Genomic DNA, 22637 nt, shown 5'->3' on the forward strand with positions numbered 1-22637 from the left:
GCGCGAGTCTGACTAGCCTCTCAACCAATCATAGTAAGCCATTCGGCTACTGTGGGCGCGGTCTCTCTGTGGCGCGAAATGTTGGGTAGTCACATGATACCATCAACCAATAATATGAGTGTCGGTAACAGCGCGAAAAGTCTCAATGCATGACTGTGCCTTTCTTTTACTGTGCGCAAACACCGAATAATAACTTTAACGTCACTGGCTTATCTAGATGATCAACACTCAGGATAAGTATACGGCAAATATCAAAGCTTGCAATAAACATCTCAGCATATAGACAAGAACTTTCAGTAACTGCTATTTTAAATCGTCCGAGGATATGTGATAGTCTTCATTTACCATTTTCTCTTTATTAATGAACCAATGTTCGCTTGAAGTGGGAATGTAAAACACGGATGAACACTTTAAAGCCGATTAATCAAATTAGCGTTAGCCGAAGTAGGGTTGAATATCGCTGAGCGCTGCCTGTCCTGTACATGAATACTCAATTCTCCATGTCAACATAACAGATGACTGAAAGAGTTTGTTACGATAATTTGTCATCACAAATTTCACACACATTTTTTAGATTATTTTAGTGTTATATAAGATTGTATTGCTAAATAACATATTACTCCATTTTAATGCATTGATCATTTGGTGATAATAGTGCTTAAAGAAGAGGAGTTTCTGTATCACTGAAATTATTGTCCATCCTGTCGTATTGGGAAATTTGCCCCATCCCCTCAATATCAGGACATTTTCTTTTCTCTCTTCAGTGGTGGGAAATTCACCTGCTGAAGTTTGTGAGTAGTTGACCTTACTGACAAGCAATTTTGTTTTGTACACACTATCAAACAAAACGCCTTCATTTCACCTCTTGGAAATGACTTACTGTTTCCCTTAAAAGCCTTCTATAATGAAGTAGTTTCTAAGTAGAAATGTCCATAGATTAAGGTTGATTAAGAAGAAAAGTTCACTCTATCATCATCTGCCCTGTTGGAAATCAGACAGGTTGGACATTTACCTGACAGGGTGAATCTGAACTAGATGTACCGCAGAGTGGTACAAAATATGACCGCCACCCAGTCCAGCACATTTTTTCCACAAAAATAAATCACGCTGAAAGGCCTATATGATTCTTACTGTCTCGCTAAATTGCATTATCCACACTCAATTCTCACTGGTATCTGCTAGACAACAAGTACCAAAACATGATTAGTTCATAGATCTCACATGTAAAATTCATTTTATACAACCCCACCCCCATCTTGCCTGTTCATAATTCTGAAAAATTATTGTGTGCATGTGTGCGTGTACATGTTTATGTTTATGTGTGTGGGTGTGTGTGTGCGTGCTTGTGTGTGTGCCTGCGTATGTGCCTGTGTTTGTGCATGTGCATGCATGCGTACATATGTAGATAGATAGATAGATACTTTATTGATCCCCAGGGGAAATTCAAGGTCATTCAAATTCATGTCTACTGTGTGAGTATGTGTCATACGTATGATTACTGTGAATGTGTGTGTGCGTCTGTTTATGCACATGGAATGGGTTAAGATGACCCCTGGAGGCAAACATACGGAAAAAATTGGTCATCCTAGGCCCTATGGTTCTCAAGATATTCACAGAAAACTGTGTCTGCCCTACCCTCCTTTCGGGGGGTCCAGTCCAGCTGGGGGGCTACAGATCAAAACGAAAAACGATGGTTCCATGCTATCCATGTGGGGTTACATGCCCACTAAGTTTCGTGTACCCCGGTCTTTCAGTGTCCTGGGAATCCTTGTTGGTGTACGGTCACTAAATGTACACATCAATTATTTTATTGTAAGGCCCCCCATGAACGAAAGTTCACAAAACTTGGCCTGCATTCGGAGGGTGTCATAATGATCCTACACTTTCAATTTTGTGCAGTTTTGACCATGTCAGCCAGAGATATTGTGATGAAAACACCTCATTTTTTGCTTTTTAATTTTCAACTAGGTGGCGCTATACATGAAATGAGTGGTTATGGAATGGGTTGACATAGCCCCTTGAGATCAACATACAAAAAAAATGGTCCTCCTAAACCCTACGGTTCTCGAGATATTCACAGAAAACTGTGTCTGCCCTACCCTCCTTTCGGGGGGTCGAGTCCAGCGGGGGTCTACAGATCAAAACGATGGTTCCATGCTATCCATGTGGGGTTACATGCCCACCAAGTTTTGTGTACCCCGGTCTTACAGTGTCCCGGGAATCCTTGACGGAAATTTGGACATGCAGGAAAAAAAAAAAAAAAAGATCTGACTAAACCTATATCCGCCGCTTCGCTGCGGTCATAATAAGTGGGAGCTAAGCTAATACTCTATATTTCTACAACCTGAGTGTCTGCTAATTCATACATCAAACGAATAGAAAATTAAGACCAAACTATATAGCAATTGTGAGGGTTGAATGGCACTCACCAGTGATATTTACCTATAGTCTATTGCCACTTGGCTCAGTCTTGTATTATTTAATGCCATGGTGGAGACACTTTATAACACAACTTACGTTTTACTCTTTTACAACCACTGTGTAATTCTTTGGCTAATTTATACGTGTGGGTAATGCAGACTCTACATAAAGGGGGTGGAGATGGCAAATCTCCAAGTAATCTAAAAGTCAAGATATTAAAATTGCCAATAGATAAACTAATCAGACATTCACCCAATGTTATCCTAATGTTACAAACTTGTATAGGTTGGTTGACACTGGAAGGAGACAGCTATCTTGTTGAAAATATTCTCTATATATTTAATTTCACGGGCAAATTTGGATACAATCTGACATGTCATAGCCATGCAAAAAAAATGGAATGTTGTTAATGCATTCATTATTGGGTTCATGCGTGTTAAAGTGGAATTTAACCACTGTAGTTTCAAGGAGAAATTCATGGGGCACATTCACATGATGTTTCTAAAGCGCTGTGGACACACTCTGCTTTCGACATTCGCTTACATTATTCTCAATACAACCCCGCACACTAGCGGAGGTGGCGGCAGAGTTCGAACGCTGGTGTGTGGGGTTGTACTGAGAATAATGGGGTCAGAGTAATTGAATGACGAAAGCATAGTTTGCTGCACTCATGTCGCCGTCGGTCTCCGCAATGCTTTAATCAGCATACAAGCAGTTTGTAAAACACTGTCAAGTCAGTCTGCAATGGACATATAGGGTGAGGTACAAACATGTTTATAGGGACTAACAATGTCACTTTTGGTAACAGTTTAGGGATCAGCAACAACTTTCATAGAAATTGCAGTGGCAGGCCAAAGATGTCTTCTGTGAGCTGGCACACCACTTAGGTCAGTCTAAACTCTTCCTATGTTCTGTCAACGATATGGCTCATGGAACGAGGAAAGGATATGGCACCGAGAACAAATGCTCATGTCAGCCTTTCAGTCAGTCAGTCACAATCAATGTGCATGTAACAAAATTGGTCAGACAAATATTTTGGTTACGTAAATTATACAAGAATTTGAGAGGTGAATAGAAAATAACAGAGCACAGTATAACACGTCAAAGAATTAGTGCAATTTAAATGCAGAAAATCAAAGCAAACAAAAACAAAGCCAAAAAAAGGGACTGCAAACTGGATCTTTATAATGGTGGGAGCCCTTAGTACAGACGAAATGCATGATTATGTCACATAATTCTTAGCCAATGTGTAATAGGCAAATCAACAAGTCAAATAATTCCCTTATGAAATGTTAATTAAGGATGTGAATGAGAACGGGTTGAACTTGTAGCCTGTCCCATTGTAGAATTTATTCTGAAACTCCACCCTGAGAAAAGGAAAAGGGCAGCAAGAGATAGAAAGAAATATTATTATGGGTAGATGATGTTTTAAAAGTACATTCAATGTCTATTGACCACACTAACAACCAAAAGTGTTACAACAGTGAAAGCAAAACAACTGGCTAAGTACTGTTCAACGTCATGCATTATTGGAAGTTGCCACATTTGGACAAGAAGGTGTGTATCCATCACTTAAAAGGGACACCAGGCAACGTTTTCGTGTTAATTAATCATCTTCGTAAGTTGGTATATAGTTAAATGACTCATTACGGGGCGAATGAAGGCTCTCTCGCCCGCCCCTACTGCTTGTAGGAAGAATATCCCACTTGCAAGTTCGGTGTATCCTACCCGCCGACCGAAGCAGGATCAGTTTACAGCACAGAGGCAGGCTAACGAAACGCTAGAGATTGTTGCAAACGTGTGTATAATGGCAGAGCCGGCGAAGAAGCAGCGAAAACCCTTGACGGAAGACGCAAAGAAAAGGAAAAGAGCTTCAGACCGAGCGAGGGGGAGTTTCATAGAGAAAAAGCATCAGGCTTGCCTGGTGTCCCTTTAAATCAGTTGTGCTGTTTTGTTATTATCAACAGGGTCCCATGACGGAGTCTTGTCTGAGTAATTATTGCACTTTTGTGGACACAAATAAAGAAGTAAAATGTGTGTGTGTGTGTTTTGTAGCTCACCAGTGCAACCTAAGTGCATGTAAGAAGGCAGAGAGTCCCTCCATGACCAACAGGATGGACACAGTGAGCACTGCAAAGGCTGCAAATATGGCTGCCATAATCACAGAGCCCACATATGGCTGGGACTTCAGCCCAATCCTCATCACCATGGTCCACAGGACCTCAGATAGCTCTGCAAGGGACAAAACACATCTTACACATGCACATATCTAAACTCTACTCTAACACACATATATTTGTACTTGTGCCTAGCAAAGTGTGTCTGACACTTACGTGCATGGGCCAAGCTAAGAGCCCACAGTCGTAGGTAGGACGCAGTGTTGGAGATGCAGCCAAGACAGTATTCTATGGTGTGGATAGCCTGGTGCATGAACTCGTTGGCCACATCAAACTCCTAAAGACCAGAAGAGAAGTGCAAAGAACTGGATGAATGGTGGGAGAGGCAACCATTCCATGCAACCAACTAATGCATAGTGAGATGGTGAAATACCAAGAAAACACATTAGGAGACAATGGAGTTCTTGGAAAGTCAGCTGACATTATTGGCATGCTAAGAAAATGCTAGCATTGCTAATGGGTGATTAGTGAACACACACACATACACAACAACTGTTCAGGACAGACAAAAAAAAATTACAAAGGAGGCAGATCTACATACATATACTATTCTACTACTAGTATTATTAGTACTATTCTACACATCTATACTTACATGTCCTACTCTGACTGCGATGACTGAAATTGAGCAAGAAAAAGTTAAGTTATTACAGCCATCAATCGTCTGTGACCTTTCCTTCATCCTGCATAACTATTGTATTACACTCCTCTCTCCTCACCTCCTCATCCTTCTCTTCAGAATGACTGCTGCTCTCTACTTCCCCCTGCTGGGCATTTATGGAACCATTCTCAGACAGCAATGGCCGCCGGTCTCCCTGAAAATGACAGAATGTAATATTCAAACACACACAAGCAATTTAACAAAATGACCAAAAACACACGACCAACCTCTAAATACACCCAAGAGCAAGTTGTATGACGCAACCTGTTTAAAGAATAAAAGCATTTCTCACACACACCATGACATGGCGTCTCTTTTTCTTGTGCTGGACATACTGGTGAATGGGTTTCCCCAAGAGCAACACAGGAACAGCACAAAGAGCCACCACCACCAAAATCTTCTGCACAATCATCTGAAGAAAGACAGGGGGGCATAACCTTTTAGTCAGGACAGTCTATACCTTTATGTTCTCTACTACACAGTTTAAAAGGTGTACTCTCTTTTCAAATACAGCAGAGTGCTCCACCTGGATCTCTAGTCATCCATCAGCTTTTCACACATTGCGCCCTGGCTGCGCAACTTCACTTGTTTCAAATGTACACAGAATGAATCATTAACCATTCCAGCCAATCAACATGTTACTTTAAGAGCACCTAGTAGGAGCATGTAAATGTATTGGCTTTTGGGTTTAAATATACACAACCATCACCCACAGACTCTAGTTTTAAGAGTAAAGAACACATTCATGTAATTGACCCACCTGTCCCTCATAAAGAGGAGCGTTCTCTTTGTTTTCAGCAAACAGGAACATGTCTATGAAGTGGATGAGAATACTGGGTGCTGTGTTCGAGTCGGCAGATCCGTACATCACCCACTTAAAAACCACCATGAACACCAGGTATCCAAATAAACCCAACAGGAACACCAGCTCTGGGATCAAGACCAAAAATATAGAGCTGAATTGCTTATAATGCCTAGAAGAAAAAACAGGGAGATAAAGAGAAGAGAATGTTACCCAATCCAGCAAAAAAGTAAGACTTTAAGTCAATGGCTGGACCAAAAACAGTTCCTCGCATACTGCTGTATATCAAAACTAAAATGGTACATCCCACTTCCGACACCATGTCTTGATCTTACACTGAGAAATACTAAGGTAGCAGGTAGTTTCTAAATATATCAACTTTATTGGTGATAACTAACCATGGTAGGTGTGTGACGGTCAAGACATGACCGCACAGGACTTGTGCCCTGTCGGCCCTCATCTTCCCTCCATGTCAGTGGTTATGTACCCACACATGCAGACACAACATTAATATTAACATTCATTTAGCAATGTTTTTTTTTTATATAACTGCTAGGGCATAGGGCACATCTGTATGCTTGTGAATCAGGGTCTGTCTTGTCTTTTATGTAGTAATTGATTGTTTATTGTTTCCCCATCTATGTGAATGGTGCTGGTCGCCAGGTATATGTACCCCTCTGTTTCATTTGATGTGAGTCTTGATGTTGTTGTGATGCGCAACGTGAGTGTTACGACCCTGTATTTGGAAAATAGTCACCTGTAAAATCTATCGGAATTTTTGAAGAATTATTGCTAGTTGTTTTTCTTTATTAGTTTGTTCATTTTTCTATGGACCCCTCTGCTTGTGTTGTATTCAAGCCACGTCATTCAATTTTTGGTCCATTCTCAACCACTGCCTCTGCTTCCTTGGCCACACCCACTTTGATTGAAGGTAACTCCGCTTGGTACCGTGACAAGGTGGTAGGTAGAACCGTTACTCTGAGGTACTGAGGTAGGTATCAGACACAGCCCAAGAACCCAGGTAGTGTTCCATAACAGTTTTTAAGGTCTGAATTTATACAAATGTTACAGTACTCAGCAGGGTGCATTTAATATCTCAGTCTGGGCAAGGCAAAAAATGCTTCCATGATATTCTCATTTTTTGAGATGCACCTGATATTCTGAAACTTGGGGGAAAGGTGTAGCCTGAGCCAGGAAGAAGCCCCGTGCATTTTGAAAAAAGTGAAACTGGATTTGTGTAGACACCCAGTGAACGCCATATCTTGCAGCTATGTATTTGATACTAGTGTGGTGATCACATCTATCTGTATTGCGGTTTAATGTTGAATGCTCATATGTCTATGCAGATATGCCGAAGACTCACACATAGTTGAAGAAGGACAGACAGACTCCAAAGGACATGTGGATGACTCCAATGATTACAGACATCTTCATCTTGTATGAATTGAGGAATGTTAAGTGATTACTGGCCAGACCCCATATCTGTAGGGAACATCATCATCATCATCGGGTTAGCAAGAAAAGTTGCTAGGAAAATTAGCAACATGTGGAGATATGTAGATGAATTGCAGTTGGTGATGACCATTGACTGTATATAGACTTTACATTGACCATAGACTGTGTGTGTAATATATATATATATATATATATATATATATATATATATATATATATATATATATATATATATATATATATATATATATATATAGAGAGAGAGAGAGAGAGAGAGAGAGAGAGAGAGAGAGAGAGAGAGAGAGAGAGAGAGAGAGAGAGAGAGAGAGAGAGAGAGAGAGAGAGAGAGAGTAGGGCAGCTGCCTACTGGGGGGCAGCCGTGGCCTACTGGTTAGGGCTTCGGGCTTGGAATCGAAGGGTTGCCGCTTCGATCCCCGACCAGTAGGAAAAATGTGGGCGGGGGAAGTGGTTGAGTACTGCTCTCCCACGAACACATCCACGGCTGAAGTGCCCTTGAGGCACCTAACCCCTCACTGCTCCCCAAGCGCCGCTAAAGCAAGGCAGCTCACTGCTCCGGGTTAGTATGTGCTTCACCTCACTGTGTGTTCTCTGTGTGTTCACTACTTCACGGATGGGATATATGCAGAGATCAAATTCCTTGTATACACAAGTATACTTGGCCTAGAAACCTGATTTACACTTATATGACTCTCAATACACTCAATGGTTATGACTTCAGTGTAGTTAGTTTAAAAAGAGGTTTTAGGAGGATGTTGAAGAATGTAATTTATATTATGAAACATACTGGGTCGATGCCAAAAGGGTATGGTCCGGTGAACACTCCTGTGACAGTGGGGTCCAAAGTAAGGTATTGATTGTCATTTAGATCTTGGGACCTGAAACATTGGGAGAAAAATTAAAAGGTGCCTTTTAAAGTTGCAGTTTGTAATATAGCTTCACTGAGAATGAGTGAGGAACACTGATTGTAGGTTTAAGACACCCTCACATAGTGGAAGTGTTCAGAACAGAAAGCTGATATGGTGTGTGTATGGATCTATGCATGTGGTAAGGTTATCAGAGAGAGTGCCCTCAATGTAGTACGTCACATTTGTAGGACTTAATGCAGGGGTCTCAAACTCAAATGAGCTGGGGGCCAATTCTGCCAACGTCATCTGATTGGAGGGCCGGCTATTTCTGAAAATGCAATGTTCTTTTTTTCAAATACCACACAAAACTGCAAACAGAAAGTGCAAGTGTTTTTATCTAGTTTTAGACACCTGTGCTAGCAACCTTAGCTTATAAATAAAATAATGATAAAATAAATATTAATACAAATTATAAAATAAATGAAAAACATAAAAACAGGTATGTGTGTGTGTTTCACACCAAATAAAAATATTTCCTCTCATAACTTTTTTAAACCTGGCAAACTAGGCATCAGGGTTAAGAAAGCAACACCATTGGATTTTTATATCAAAATGTAAAAGGCCATGGCTTGAAAGTGGTCAGAGATAAAGTTCTACTGTAAATGTAAAAATCTTTGAGTAAAACAAAAGTTTATGAAGGGGGTAAATTTACCCATCTAATTTGTCACTGGATGGCAAGCACCTCAAATTATGCACCTTTCAGTAAATACTGGATGAACATATGTAAGCAGGTTTACTTTCCTTTTTTCATATTACCCACATAACAAATTAACAGAAAAACACCTAAGATGTATACCAACACCTAAGATGTTGTGGTTTAGTAATAGATTACTACAATATAGGCCTACAATAAAGTATTCTGGTCAAACAGTTCCTATCGCGGGTAATCTGCAGTACCCAGAAGTTCGCATCATATTGCGGGTGACTTTGTAGTTCTTTAGAGCCCTATTTCTACTAGCCCTGCTGTCTGTACCACATCCATTACGGACACTATCATCACGATTACCACTGCAACCTCCAAGCTATGTTGGGCAGAGGGTCGAAACAAGCATGGTATGCTTAGTGGACACCGTTGTATACACGCACCTCCATTCACAGACGCACCGTGACCATCATTGTCATAGACGATCGATCATAATCTCCAAAAGGATATTCTCCTTCAGAATTAGAATAGGTGAATAAGCTTACCTAAGACTTCATCACACGTGAACGTTTTTCAACATTTGGTGTAGGCCTGGCTATTTCCGCTTAATTTCTGCTTCAATTTCTGCAACACTATGGCCTGCATCGCTTCCGCGTCATTACAAATGCACGTCTTTGTGTTTCTCGCGTGTAATACAAGTATTTCCTGAAAACTTTGCGCAGCGATTTTGGGTTTGAATCAAGCTCTGGATGTCTTGCACATAGTGGAGCAGAGTAGGCCTACAAATGAGATTTGTCCCCGTACCTGGATCTATCGTCTATTTTAATCAGTATCGTTGTTTGTCGCAATTAATAGCCTCAAGGGCTGGATTACATTATTATTTTGTCATACGTCGCGGGCCGGAATTGGGCAGGACGCGGGCCGGATCTGGCCCGCGGGCCGGGTGTTTGAGACCCCTGACTTAATGTATGTGATGCGAGATGCGAGAGTGAAAGTAAGAGAGAGAGAGAGAGATGTGTGTGTGTGCATACTAAGTATAAGTATAAGTATATATACTCTTTTGATCCCGTGAGGGAAATTTGGTCTCTGCTTTTATCCCAATCCGTGAATTAGTGAAACACACACAGCACACAGTGTACAGTGAGGTGAAGCACACACTAATCCCGGCGCAGTGAGCTGCCTGCATCAACAGCGGCGCTCGGGGAGCAGTGAGGGGTTAGGTGCCTTGCTCAAGGGCACTTCAGCCGTGCCTACTGGTTGGGGTTCGAACCGGCAACCCTCCGGTTACAGGTCCGAAGTGCTAACCAGTAGGCCACGGCTGACCCCAAAACTCTGTGTGACTTGGCAAACTCGCTTGTATTTGAATATGTGTGGGCCTTTTTGTGTGTAACAGTGAGAGTGAGTGTGACTGCACATGTATGTGGGAGTGTGTCTGTGTGTGAATTCTTGAGAGAAAGTGAGTGCATGACTGAGAGCACACATGTGCATCTCATGTGTGTATGTGTGTGTGTGTGTGCGTGTGTGTCTGTGATACACACGTCCAGTTGTAGTGCTGGGCCATGGGCTGAATGTGCCATCCGGAGGGGAAGGGGCTGAGTCCTCGGCTGAAGCACTCGTTGTAGATGGCTCCAGTGTAGACGGAGAACAGGCCCATCAGTAGGATCAGGTAACGCCCGCCAAACATCATGCGCCAGATCTGAGGATAGAGATAGAGAGAGAAAGAAAGAGAGAGACAGAGAGAGAAAGAGAAAGCGATAGCGAGCGAGCAAGCGCAAGAGAGAGAGAGAGCGAGAACAGTCATCTTATGAACAAAATTTGGAGCATGCATTAACAGTCCACTCTAGACTATGGTAATCCAGTCCAGTGGATTTATGTCCTCCAACTCATGCATGTGTGTGTGTGTGTGTACTACCTCATTAGTGTTGCTCCTCAGTTTGGGGTCATTCTCTTCTAAAACCATCCAAAGAGCAGCTAAGGCCATCAGGATACCGTGACCCACGTCCCCAAACATGACAGCAAACAGGAAGGGGAACGTGATGATGGTGTACAATGCTGAGAGAACAGGAAGAGAGGGATAACCACACCGCTATTAGCCGCTATTCATACCAGGTAGAAACACTACCAGGGCTTTTGAATGTGTGACGGCCTGTTAGGCCTTCTGCCTATTGACTACTTCTTCTTCTTCTTCTGTCAGGTTTTATGGCAGTTTACAGGCAAAGTGTATTACCGCCATCTACTGGACTGAGATGCAATCAATTGGATGTTATTTCAAGGAAAATCATAAAAATCATAAAAATAAAAAAATAACTATTGACTACTTGTTGTCAGGTGTGCTCAGGACTTAACAAGCTGCACCTGTACACTGGAGTCCTGATAAGAGGACTGCTTCTTCTCCCCTTAGAAGGGCCATTCTTGCTTTGGGTTTTGGACATGCAACACTGCACTCAGACACATTGCAAACACACAACATCCATGCATTACTGATGACTGACTTTGACCCACCTGTTTGTTAGGGATGGGCAAAGCGAGGCTTAATGAAACACTGAAACGTTCGAAGCAATTGTGCCAAATTGTTCCGAAGCTTCGAAACAATTCCGACGCCTCAGAGCTGTTTAGGGTGAAACAAATCTGTCAAATGCTTCTTATTGGAGATGTAGTCTTTAAAGTCCGTGGCGTTCGCTGTGTTACCTGTGTTCAGTCTTTGTCAAAAGCTAAGCAGTCATGCCCTTGGTCAATTACTGGATGGGAGACCACATAAAGAGAATCTTATTTCTGCCACTAGTGTTCTCTAAATAACTTTCTTCTTATAAAAACTCTCGATTTTTGACCATTCTGAGAGTTTAGTTGAAACGGTGTGGTGAATGATGAATCAAGAAAACTTATAAACGATCTGAAACAATACCTTACAAATCAAACGGGGATCGAACCACATTTGAGCAGCCTGGGCTACCGTGAAAAAACACCCTCACTAACCACTACACCATCATGGTTATTGCTTAAGAAAAGTCTACACTGTTAATTGAACGCGCGGAAATGCACCGAAGGTTCACTTAACTTTGGTCACATGACATGGGGATTTTGAACGATGTTTCGAAGCAGTGGTCACATGACATGGCTGTTTTGAACCAGTGTTTCGAAACACTCGACACAGCCTCGACACGTCGGTTTTGAAAGTCACACCCCTACTGTTTGTTTGTTATTTGGTTAGTAAATCCATATTTTAGTTAAAGATCCAACCTCTCGACTCCCTCTTTTGTTGTGGCTAGGTCGTAGGCCCTAGGTCGTAACATGGGGGCTCATCTAAACAAACTTTTTTTCTGTTGTTAGTTTACATTTTAGTCGCACATTTGTTTTTCGTGCATGAGGTAGAGTGAATTTGAAGCCCAGAGTGTCTGGCATTTGGTGCATGTAGCACATTCGTTTGACAATCTGCATGTTTTCCTTTTGGTGTGGGAGTATAGTATGTTGGGATCACCTGGATGTGTCTGCTCAGGTGCAGAGCATCAGGTAGGCTAGCGCTGGAAATCCCAGTTTGTCCTTTGGCGCCGGTAGGTGCAATAATTTGGTTAGCAGTCGTAGCACTTGATTGGTGTCTACTTGGGTGCAGGCCAGCAGGTGTGATTTGGTTGGACTGCTGCTCGCATAGTCGTTCGGTGTAGTGCCGTGGTCTAGTGCGAGTTTTTGGTCTTAGGTTCTCGCATATTAGGGTTTGAATACCATTTTGGAAATGCGAGGTTTGTTCTTTGGTTTGCATTATTGGCTTGAATGCCATTGTGCAATAATGTTTATTTTGTCGGCTTTGTTGTTGCTTGTGTGTTTTAAATGTGCGACATGTTTTTCCGTGACTTGCCACAGGCTGGTCTATGGTCACTGGAGCCGTATTAACAAGTTTTGCCGACATTTGTCTCAATATTAACAGGTTTCATTGCCTGTGTTTTGGTGAGTGCGTTGCACTTCTTTGAAGGGGGGGCGAGAGAGGTTGGTTGGATACTTTTGGATTTGTTTTGCTCAGGTTATTGGCTGAATTTGTCGGAGGTAAATGGCCTTTTGGCTTATGTTGGTCCTAGCCTTCGTAGTTTTGTGCCGTTGCTTAAACACGTTGTTTGCCACTTTAATTTGCAATGCACTCTCTTCTCCCTGTTAGGCTTTAGTGGTGTTTCCCCTTTTAGATGCGTCAGGGGGGCTTGTAGTGTTGTGGCAATGCGGTGTCAATCGTTTTTGGATGATTTGTCTCGGGAGCACGTCCGGGGGAATTTGTGGGCTTGCCTATTGCAGGTCGCTTTGCAAACCCGCTGGTTTAAGGTGCGCAACAACCCACCGCAAATCCACACGAAGACTGTAGGTAAGTTTAGCTAGCTTTGGGGATATAGTTAGTGGGGGAAACTCTTCATGCTAGTTAAAGTGGTGAACACTGCGTTATTTGGGGGCCAAGCAGCGAAGCTGCGAAGGCACCCATTGTGTTTCTTAGTTTTCTTATTATTATAAATCCTCTGCCATTGAAGTCTATGGCAGCCCATAGAACCGTCTGGTGAAAAGTTGTGAAATTTGGCACACTAATTAGGCAGTACACCATGATTAATTTCAGCAAGTTTTAAGTCCGCACCCCGAGCACTCTAGCGCCACCAACAGGCCAAAGTTGGACATACTTTCACGCACGTAACTTCTGACCCGTTGGCTCGATTTTGAAAAATGAGCTATCCTTTGAATCCTTGGACCAAGCTGAGTTCAACGCACCCTATGACGTCATTTTCCGCCATGATGGATTTTCCGCCATATTGGATTTTAGTGAAAGTGAAACTAATCTTTCACAGGTCACAAATTTTGTCCGATCGTCACCAAACTTGACACACATGATCTTCAGGCCATGCCTCATTAATGCATTGCTTTTTGTCTTCGGAACTAAAACCGTTCGTGCGTAACAGCCAATCGAAATTTGCGGCGAAGCCGCCAAACAGGAAGTGAGCTCATATCTCAGCAACCCATTCATCTATCATAACCAAACTTAGTCCATGGACTCAGGACCCAATCAGGGGGACGCTCAAGAAATCTGGTGACCTTTGACCTCTAGGGGGCGCTGTAATTAAGAAACATGCCTTTTGGCCTGTAGCAGCAGTTGTGCTTAGAATTGAAACCCACTAGTGGTGTCTGGTACTACTGTTGAAGGTCCTTAGGCCGACCCAAGCAAACTTGTGATGTCATCATAATTGATTCGGCCGCCATATTGGATTAAATAAAAAACACATAAAAGTTTTGGCAGGTCACAAATTTCATCTGTTCCTCACCAAAATTGGCAGAGACCATCTTCAGACCATGCCTGATGAGTGCATTGCGTTCTGGAACAATTGACAGAAGCTTTGGCCTGTACCAGCCAATCAAAATTTGCGGCGAAGCCGCCAAACAGGAAGTGATTTCATATCTCAGCAACGCTTTCATGTATCAAAACCAAACTTAGTACATGTACCTCAGACCACATCGGGAGGACGCTCAAGAAATTTGGTGACATTTGACCTCTAGGGGGCTCCGTAATTGACAAAAATGCATTTTGGCCAGTAGTTGCTGATGCGCATTATTTTGCAATGGAAGTCAATGGCAGCCCATAGAACCGTCTGGTGAAAAGTTGTGAAGTTTGGCACACTGATTAGGGACAGTCCCATGATTAATGTCACCAAGTTTCATGATGGCACCTAGAGCACTCTAGCGCCACCAACAGGCCAAAGTTGGACGTGCGTTCACGCACGTAACTTTTGACCTGTTGATCCGATTTTGAAAAATGAGGTACCGTTGGAATCCTTGGACCAAGCCGAGTTCAACGCACCCAATGACGTCATTTTCCGCCATGATGGATTTTCCGCCATTTTGGATTTCATCAAAATCACTTAAAACGTATCAGAGGTCACACATTTTGTCCGATCGACACCAAACTTGACAGATATCATCTACAGACCATGCCTCATTAATGCATTGCTTTTTGTCTTCGGAACTAAAACCGTTCGCGCGTAACAGCCAATCGAAATTTGCAGCGAAGCCGCCAAACAGGAAGTGAGCTCATATCTCAGCAACCCATTGATCTATCATAACCAAACTTAGTCCATGGACTCAGGACCCAATCAGAGGGACGCTCAAGAAATCTGGTGACCTTTGACCTCTAGGGGGCGCTGTAATTTAGAAACATGCCTTTTGGCCTGTAGCTGCTGTTGTGCTAAGAATTAAAACACACTAGTGGTGTCTGGTAATACTGTTGGAGGTCCTTAGGCCGACCCAAGCCAACTTGTGATGTCATCGTAATTGATTCGGCCGCCATATTGGATTTAATCAAAAACACGTACAAGTTTTTGCAAGTCACAAATTTTAGCGGATCCTCACCAAAATTGACAGAGACCATCTTCAGCCCATGCCTTATCAGTGCATTGCTTTCTGGAACAATTGACCGAAGCATTCGGCTGTAACAGCTAATCGAAATTTGCGGCGAAGCCGCCAAACAGGAAGTGAGCTCATATCTCAGCAACCCTGCCATGTATCATAACCAAACTTACTACAAAGGTTCAGGACCCCATTAGGAGGACGCTCAAAAAATGTGTTGACCTTTGACCTGTAGGGGGTGCTGCAATTAGCAATATTGCATTTTGATCTGTAGTTGCGATGTGTTTTATCGATCATTTATTTTTGGATGTGATACAGATGACAACATATTCCATCCAGTTCATTCTAATGCGTGCGTGGTGTGGTAGGGCGGGGCGGGACGGGACGGGGTGGGACGGGCAGGGGTGATTAGGTGGGGGGGCTGGCTGGCGGAGGCGGTGGCAATACTCAGCCCTGTTTCAGCCCTACAAAATCAGTTATGTTTGATGTGACACTTGTTGAAAGTGTTGATCGCGACTGTCTGCTGAGTTCTATCTTGTCGCCGTGGCTACTCCGGCCTATACTGCTTGGCCCCCTCATTGCTGCTTGCAGCTATATTTTGATTTATGATTTGTTGGTTTTCTTAGATTTGTTCTACATTTGGACTTTCATACTGGCCATTTGATTTGTTTTTTGATCCACATGTTTTGATTTGTTGAGCAAGGGCACATAATTCATTTTGCTGGGGTTAATATTTCCCTTAGTGATCGTCTGCCTGTTTCTTGCCATCTCCTTTTTGTTTTTGTGTTTCTCACCTGGGTACCAGGAGTGGGGAGTTAAGCTGGAAGCGCGCGTGCAGACTTGTGTACAGTTTTAACAATTGCATATTGTAATTTAATGTGTTGTCCATACTGGATGTTTTTTGGGCCCGATTGATTTAAAATTCAGAAACCTATGGTTTCTGTTTTATGGGGGAGGATGTGACTGCCTGTTAGGCCTTCTGCTTATTGACAACTTGTTGTCAGGTGTGCTCAGGACTTAACAAGCTGATGAGCTGCACCTGTACACTGGAGTCCTGATAAGAGGACTGCTTCCTCTCCCCTTAGGAGAGGAAGCTTTCGGTTCTTGCTTTGGGTTTTGGACATGCAACACTGCACTCAGACACATTGCAAACACACAACATCCATGCATTACTGATGACTGACCCACCTCACACTGTTTGTTTGTTATTTGGTTAATAAATCCATATTTTAGTTAAAGATCCAACCTCTTGACTCCCTCTTTTGTTGTGGCCTTACCCCTAGGTCGTAACAAGTGCAACTGACTCAAATGAGATGATGAGGTGGTGATAATTAGTGATATCCATGCTCAAAGCCACTACAGCTAAACAAAACTTTGCTATTCATTACAATTACTACTGGTAAAATGTACAACACTTTTATGAGAAAGATGAGCAGAGAGAGTCTGATGATGGGGTGTGTGTCTGTGTGTGTATTACCTGGGTTGACCTCTCTGTAGCTGGCTATACCATAAGCATCTACAATGCTCTGGAAGCCAACAGAGAAGGAGTTAGTGGGGAAGAGGGTGGGAGGGGGGGCCGTGGTGGGAAGCCTGTTGTAGAATGAGTCCACCGCACTACCACTCTTTCTCTGGAGAAAGAGAGAGAGATGGAGAGAAATACAAAACAAAAAAATACTCATGCTGAAAACATGATTGATTGAGAATGAAAATGAATTATGGAGTGAGCAAATAAATGTCTGATATCAAACACTACATAAAACAAAAACAAAAATAAATAATACAAATAAATGCCATAACGTCCTCCCCCCCCCTGTCCCAGTCTTACCCCTCCCTCCCTGAGGGCACTCTGGAGAGCGGGCAGCTGGTTCACAGGGCACCAGGCCTCGGCGATGAGGCACTTCTCCGTCACGGACGGGCTGCACAGGTTGAGCACCATGTGCACGGCCTTGCACTTCTGCACACGCACCTTCCACTGGGGGAGCAGGGCCAGAGCCCTCACCAGCAGCTGCTGCAGGTACTGCTCCGTCTCGGACATTACCTGAGGAGGGGTGAGGAGAGGAGAAGAAAAAAGCCAAAGAAAAAGAGGAAAGACTTAAGGTTGCCACTCTCCTTGATATTAAAGGGCTTAAAGCAAAGGATACTTTTGCTGAAATCTTGGTGGTCTAAATTTAAATAGCCACATGAAAGCAATAACTAAATCAGCTTTTTACCACCTCAAAAAGATTGCCAAACTTAGAGGGCTAATGTCTAAACATGATCTAGAAAAACTTATTCATGCATTCATCTCCAGTAGGGTTGACTACTGCAATGGGCTTTTCACAGGCCTTCCTAAAAAGACTATCAAACAGCTTCAGATGATACAAAATGCAGCGGCTAGGGTTCTCACAAAAACTAAAAGAATTGACCACATTACTCAAATACTTTAGTCCCTGCATTGGCTTCCAGTAAGTCACAGAATTGACTTTAAAGCGCTTCTGCTTGTTTATAAATCACTAAATGGAATGGGACCAAATTACCTAGCAGACATGCTTCAGCAGTACACACCTTCCAGACCTCTCAGGTCTCAGGTAAAACCTACTGTTAGAACTAAACATGGTGAAGCAGCATTTAATTGCTATGCAGTTCAGCTCTGGAACCAACTTTCAGATGAGATCAAAGTTGCCCCAACTGAAGCCAGTTTCAAATCTAGACTTAAGACCAAACTTCTCGGATGCTTTCTGCTAACTGATTTAGCATAACTGACACTTATTTTTTACATTTCTAAATCTGGGAAAGTCTTTCAGCTAAAATGTTAATAGTTTCTTTTTTATTATTATTATTACTTTTTAAACACTCTTAAAATTATTGCCCTTTTATGTACTATCACCTTGTGTGTTTTCTTCTTATTATTATTTTATTATTATTCTTTACTTTTTAAACTATTCTTTGACTATAGCCCTTCTATGCTTTTATCAACTATTCATGTTTGCTTTTGTTAATGTAAAGCACATTGAATGACCTCTGTGTATGAAATGCGCTATATAAATAAAGTTGACTTGACTTGAAAGAAAGAGAAGAGAAGGAGAAGAGGAAGAGAAAGAAAAGAAAAAGGAACCGGTAGAGATAGTGGACAGGTGTTGGCCCATCCAATAGACCCTTTCAACAATAAAAACAAAAACAATGCTTGAACGTTCTATTTGGGCCCCAATCTACTTCCTCTACATTAAGATAACATATGGAATGTTAAAAAGGAAGTCTTGTGGGGCCAACTATGATGCTGATAATGGAACTCTCTTGAAAGGGTCCATAGAGCGTAGGAGATCAAAAGACAAGAGAATGACAAAATGGAGTGTAAGAGATAAGAATCAAAGACAGAAAGCACAGAGTGGTGACACATGGTGATTTTTTTTTATTTCACACTAGGCCTCTGAAACACTGTAAATAGAACTTGAACTTGTTGAGTATCTGCTCAACCACAAGTCTCCACCTGACAGCCATACTCACTGACTTGATGTCTTCAATCCTTCCCCCCAATCCACTAAGAATCTCCTCTCTCTCAGCAGCAGTGTCCGGATATGGGAATGTCTGTGTGTGGAAGCTGTGAGCACAAACAAACAATATTAGCTAAATGTCCTTGTTCTTTATTTTTTTACTGTGGCACGATATGGTTACAATATTTATTCGATAGTAGACAGTGAGCATGAGGCACTGCAGCAAACAGTACTACTAACCAGTCACAGATCTTTTTCACTTTCTGGCCAATCTGGTCTCCCCAATAGGAGATGAGAAAGACTTTCCACTGGATCAACTCCCCCTGTGGTTTGAGATAGCAGAATACATACATACATTAATACATTTCAAATGTTAACCTCACTTCAGTGTAGCCCAGACATGCATTATTAACCAGGCAGGCCTGACATCGCACACTTCCTCTCTACTCAAAAACTTTACTTCTCACTTAACACAATAGCAGAGGAAATACATATACCTATATCTACAATGCCCCACTACTAGGCTGTGGGTGGCTTTGTGCGGTCAACAAAGCCTTTACTATGTGACCACAGTGGGCAACATTCATTTATCCAATTTCAGATATCCTGAAATAAATGCATGTAAACTTTAGTTTACCGGTATATTGTTATTATTGGACTTGACTACTAACTAACTAACTCACTCACACACATCTCGGTTCCTTACTGTGTCGGGATGCTCCAGTTGTTCCTCCATATCACAGAAGTTAACAATGATGTAACCGCGACATGCTCTCCACAGCAGCCGTTCAAAGGCCGGCACTTTCCAGGGGTGGACCACGCCGGCTACAAAGCTGAGGTGCACATCCTGCCGGTTCTCTATGAGGCCAGCGTTTTCAAAGGAGGGTGGTGGTGCCTGCTCAAAATGACAGTTGCAGTAAGATTTAAAGAAAATGGGGATGATGGAAATGGTTGAGTATACTGCTTCCTGCTTGAGATTTTGTACATAGCCATAGAAAATAGTGACAAAATGTCCATTACCAAACTGCTACAACTGGCACACTGTCATTGTGATGGCTGGGAGCACTTTTACTTGCAAAGCATGTCAGTCAGTGAGTGCGAGTGTGTCTGTGTGTGTGAGAGAGTATGAGTGAGTATGAGTGTGTGAGTAGAATAGGGTGGTGATAATCACTGTAGTCCTGACCTGTGATGCCATTATAGAGTGTGTCTGGTTGAGCACTCCCCTGTATTGGCACAGTTGGGTAAGCTGGGCACGGAGGCTATCTCTGTTCCTGGACACCTGTGGCATTAAACACACAAACAAACAAACAAACACATACAATACAATCAACCCAACACATATAGTGACCATGGCGTGTACCTACGTGAGCATTATGACATGTAGCAACTTTTACAACATAGAATATGGCACTCAGTATGCTTGCACCGGTGACTGTAAAACATTGTGCTTTTTACAGTCAATGGCTTGTACACTGTCCTGTACAGTAGACACAGAAAGGGTTGAGGCAGTTAGTAATCAAGGATCTTTGGTACACATATCTGTAGGTAAACAGAGGTCTTCTTCAGGACTGATTATCCTGATCATGGATACAATGTCTTTCCCAATAACTACCTCTTTGAGTTCACGAGCCTGCTTCTCACTCTCCTCCTCGATGGTGAGCAGCTCCCTGGGTTGGGGGGCGAGGGGGGTCGGCAGGGGCGGCTGTAGCGGGCTACGCAGAGTGGCAGACAGAGAGCGACCAATCTCCTGCTCCAGGAAGGCTGGAAGGAGAGGGGGGGCATATGATAAGACTGGGTCAGAAGAGACCGAGGGTAAGAGAGCTGTTGGGTGCATTTGTCTGCACACCGCAACGAGGTCAGCAGCACAACTGAAACTCACCGAAAGTTTTCTCCATTTCCTCACAGCGTCTTACCTCGCCCACAAATTTCCTCTGAAATGCATTTACGTTGGGATTTAACTGAAAACAAGAGAAACAAAGACAGAGAAGCAAAGAGTAAGAGAGAGAGAGAGAAAAAAAAAAGAAAAAGAAAAAGAAAGAAAGAGAGATTTAACACTGCTGATTTGATTTAAAGCTGTCTCTTAGTGATCTTAGCACTACATATACAAAAGCCCTGATTCAACTTGCATGACCCTCATAATGCCAGCTTAGCAATATAAAGCACAGTTGATTTACATGGCACAGATGATTGCACTTTTTTAAAAAAGAAAAAAAGATCAGTGCTAGGACCTGATCCATCTTAGGGTTTATCTAGGGCAGGGGTGTGTTGGATTTGGGGCGGTATGAAACCTGCTAGTGGGCCCCCAAAAAAGGCTAAGATGAGAGTGTGTGAGTGAGTGCAATCTTTATGTGTAAAGTTTCCAAGGAGCAATTGATTCTCACATCTCTGAACTCCACTATTCCCAGCTCTCCCAGTTCACTGACACAGTTGTATGCAGCACTGGACTGAAGGAAGAGTTGCACCAGGCAAACTTCCTCACTCCGAAACAAAGACCCCATAGTCACCTGAGAGGGGAAGAGAGAGAGAGAGGAGGGAGGGTCATATGAAGTTTGTTACACTTCCTACTGTGGTTGTTGTAATATACAGTATTTCACAAATGTACCCATCTTGGACTACCCCACTTCTATTAAAATCTGAACTGAAACTCGTGTCAAAAATTCCCATTTCCCAATCTATATTCAAACTGAGTCTGGTCATCTTAGCCTACTACATCATACAGCCAAAAGGCTAGCAGATACGTGTAGCAGGACACCTAAGTGAAGATTTAACCTACTTTCAACTGGCCTAAGGTGATTTTATCCTCGATGTGATCGTCTGTTATCTCATGTTACATTACACATCAATACGTAACACATAATTTACATATCAGTGAGCGTTTAGCCGGCTATAAAGCTAATAATGTATTAAGTTATATCCAATATTGAAAGTGAGTTGCGCTTGTCTTCCAACATTTACTCACTAGCACTATGGGGTTTCATATGTTTAGCAGTATAACAAATAACAGTATAAAGTTGGGCTTACTTACTGACAGACAGACAAGGGAAATGCAAATCAGAGCAAGTTAATGACAGTGACATGCTTTGAAGTTACAGTCGCGTTACATCGCACTAACTTTTTTTTTTATAATCTGAGTTAAGTATGAATTTAACAAACTGTTCTAAACACAGTTCATACGTTGACCTTGCCGTTTCTAAGCGAAACCTAAACTGGATAGGCTACTTGACTCAGTGAAAACGAAGTCTCGAATAAGACAGGGATGTTACTATTGACACTTGGGTAAATTCAGCGAAAAACGTAAATGAAAGCATTTTAGATCCAAAACTTACCTCCTTTAAGTCTGGCGCCGCTGCCTTTTCCCCTTCAAGTTAGCAGAATCGTTTGATTAACTTAGCAGCCACTACCAAGGTAAGTAAAAAAAACAAAGCAAAACAAAAGCGATCGTGCCCTACTGAAGTTTTCTCATTTCAGAACACGACTGTAGTTCTCGAGAACCGCCGACATATGATCATGATTCACTCACTTCCCGTTTCTCCAAGGAGTCACGTTACTCGCGTATTCACGTGACGACAGGACGTGTGGTCCGCGACACAAGTTTAAATGTGTATTTTTGCCAGAACGTAAAATCAAACATTTTTAATGAAAGTCAAAATGTCCACCTCCCACATCTAGAATTACTGGTGATTTGGACAGTGTTTTTATGCTGATGTTTCTTTGTGGTGCAA

The 22637-nt window shown here is 42.4% G+C and overlaps 1 protein-coding gene across 1 annotated transcript; it reads right to left on the bottom strand.

Annotated features, from left to right (window-relative positions):
- Positions 1-2734: 2734 nt before the first annotated feature.
- On the bottom strand, positions 2735-22430 carry tcirg1b (T cell immune regulator 1, ATPase H+ transporting V0 subunit a3b). Its single transcript, XM_042061816.1, has 20 exons — positions 22242-22430; positions 21297-21419; positions 20795-20873; positions 20528-20676; positions 20099-20194; positions 19622-19810; positions 19156-19238; positions 18929-19022; positions 17271-17483; positions 16923-17073; positions 10998-11137; positions 10624-10781; positions 8322-8412; positions 7425-7543; positions 6020-6233; positions 5558-5671; positions 5318-5413; positions 4755-4875; positions 4482-4653; positions 2735-3788 (listed from the first exon to the last, which is right to left on the bottom strand). The coding sequence occupies exons 2-20, from the start codon at positions 21411-21413 to the stop codon at positions 3704-3706; spliced, it is 2481 nt and encodes an 826-aa protein (XP_041917750.1). The 5' UTR covers positions 21414-21419; positions 22242-22430; the 3' UTR covers positions 2735-3703.
- Between the last annotated feature and the right edge of the window lie 207 nt (positions 22431-22637).

The sequence above is a fragment of the Alosa sapidissima genome, chromosome 14, assembly GCF_018492685.1.
Source record: "Alosa sapidissima isolate fAloSap1 chromosome 14, fAloSap1.pri, whole genome shotgun sequence".
Classification (NCBI taxonomy): domain Eukaryota; kingdom Metazoa; phylum Chordata; class Actinopteri; order Clupeiformes; family Clupeidae; genus Alosa; species Alosa sapidissima.

Coding starts and splice junctions, on each gene's coding strand:
- tcirg1b (XM_042061816.1), bottom strand. CDS start 21,413: ATGGGGTCTTTGTTTCGGAGTGAGGAAGTTTGCCTGGTGCAACTCTTC. Junction 20,874..21,296: donor GAATAGTGGAGTTCAGAGAT/GTGAGAATCAAT, acceptor TCTTGTTTTCAG/TTAAATCCCAACGTAAATGC. Junction 4,654..4,754: donor TCTTAGCTTGGCCCATGCAC/GTAAGTGTCAGA, acceptor TGTCCCTTGCAG/AGCTATCTGAGGTCCTGTGG.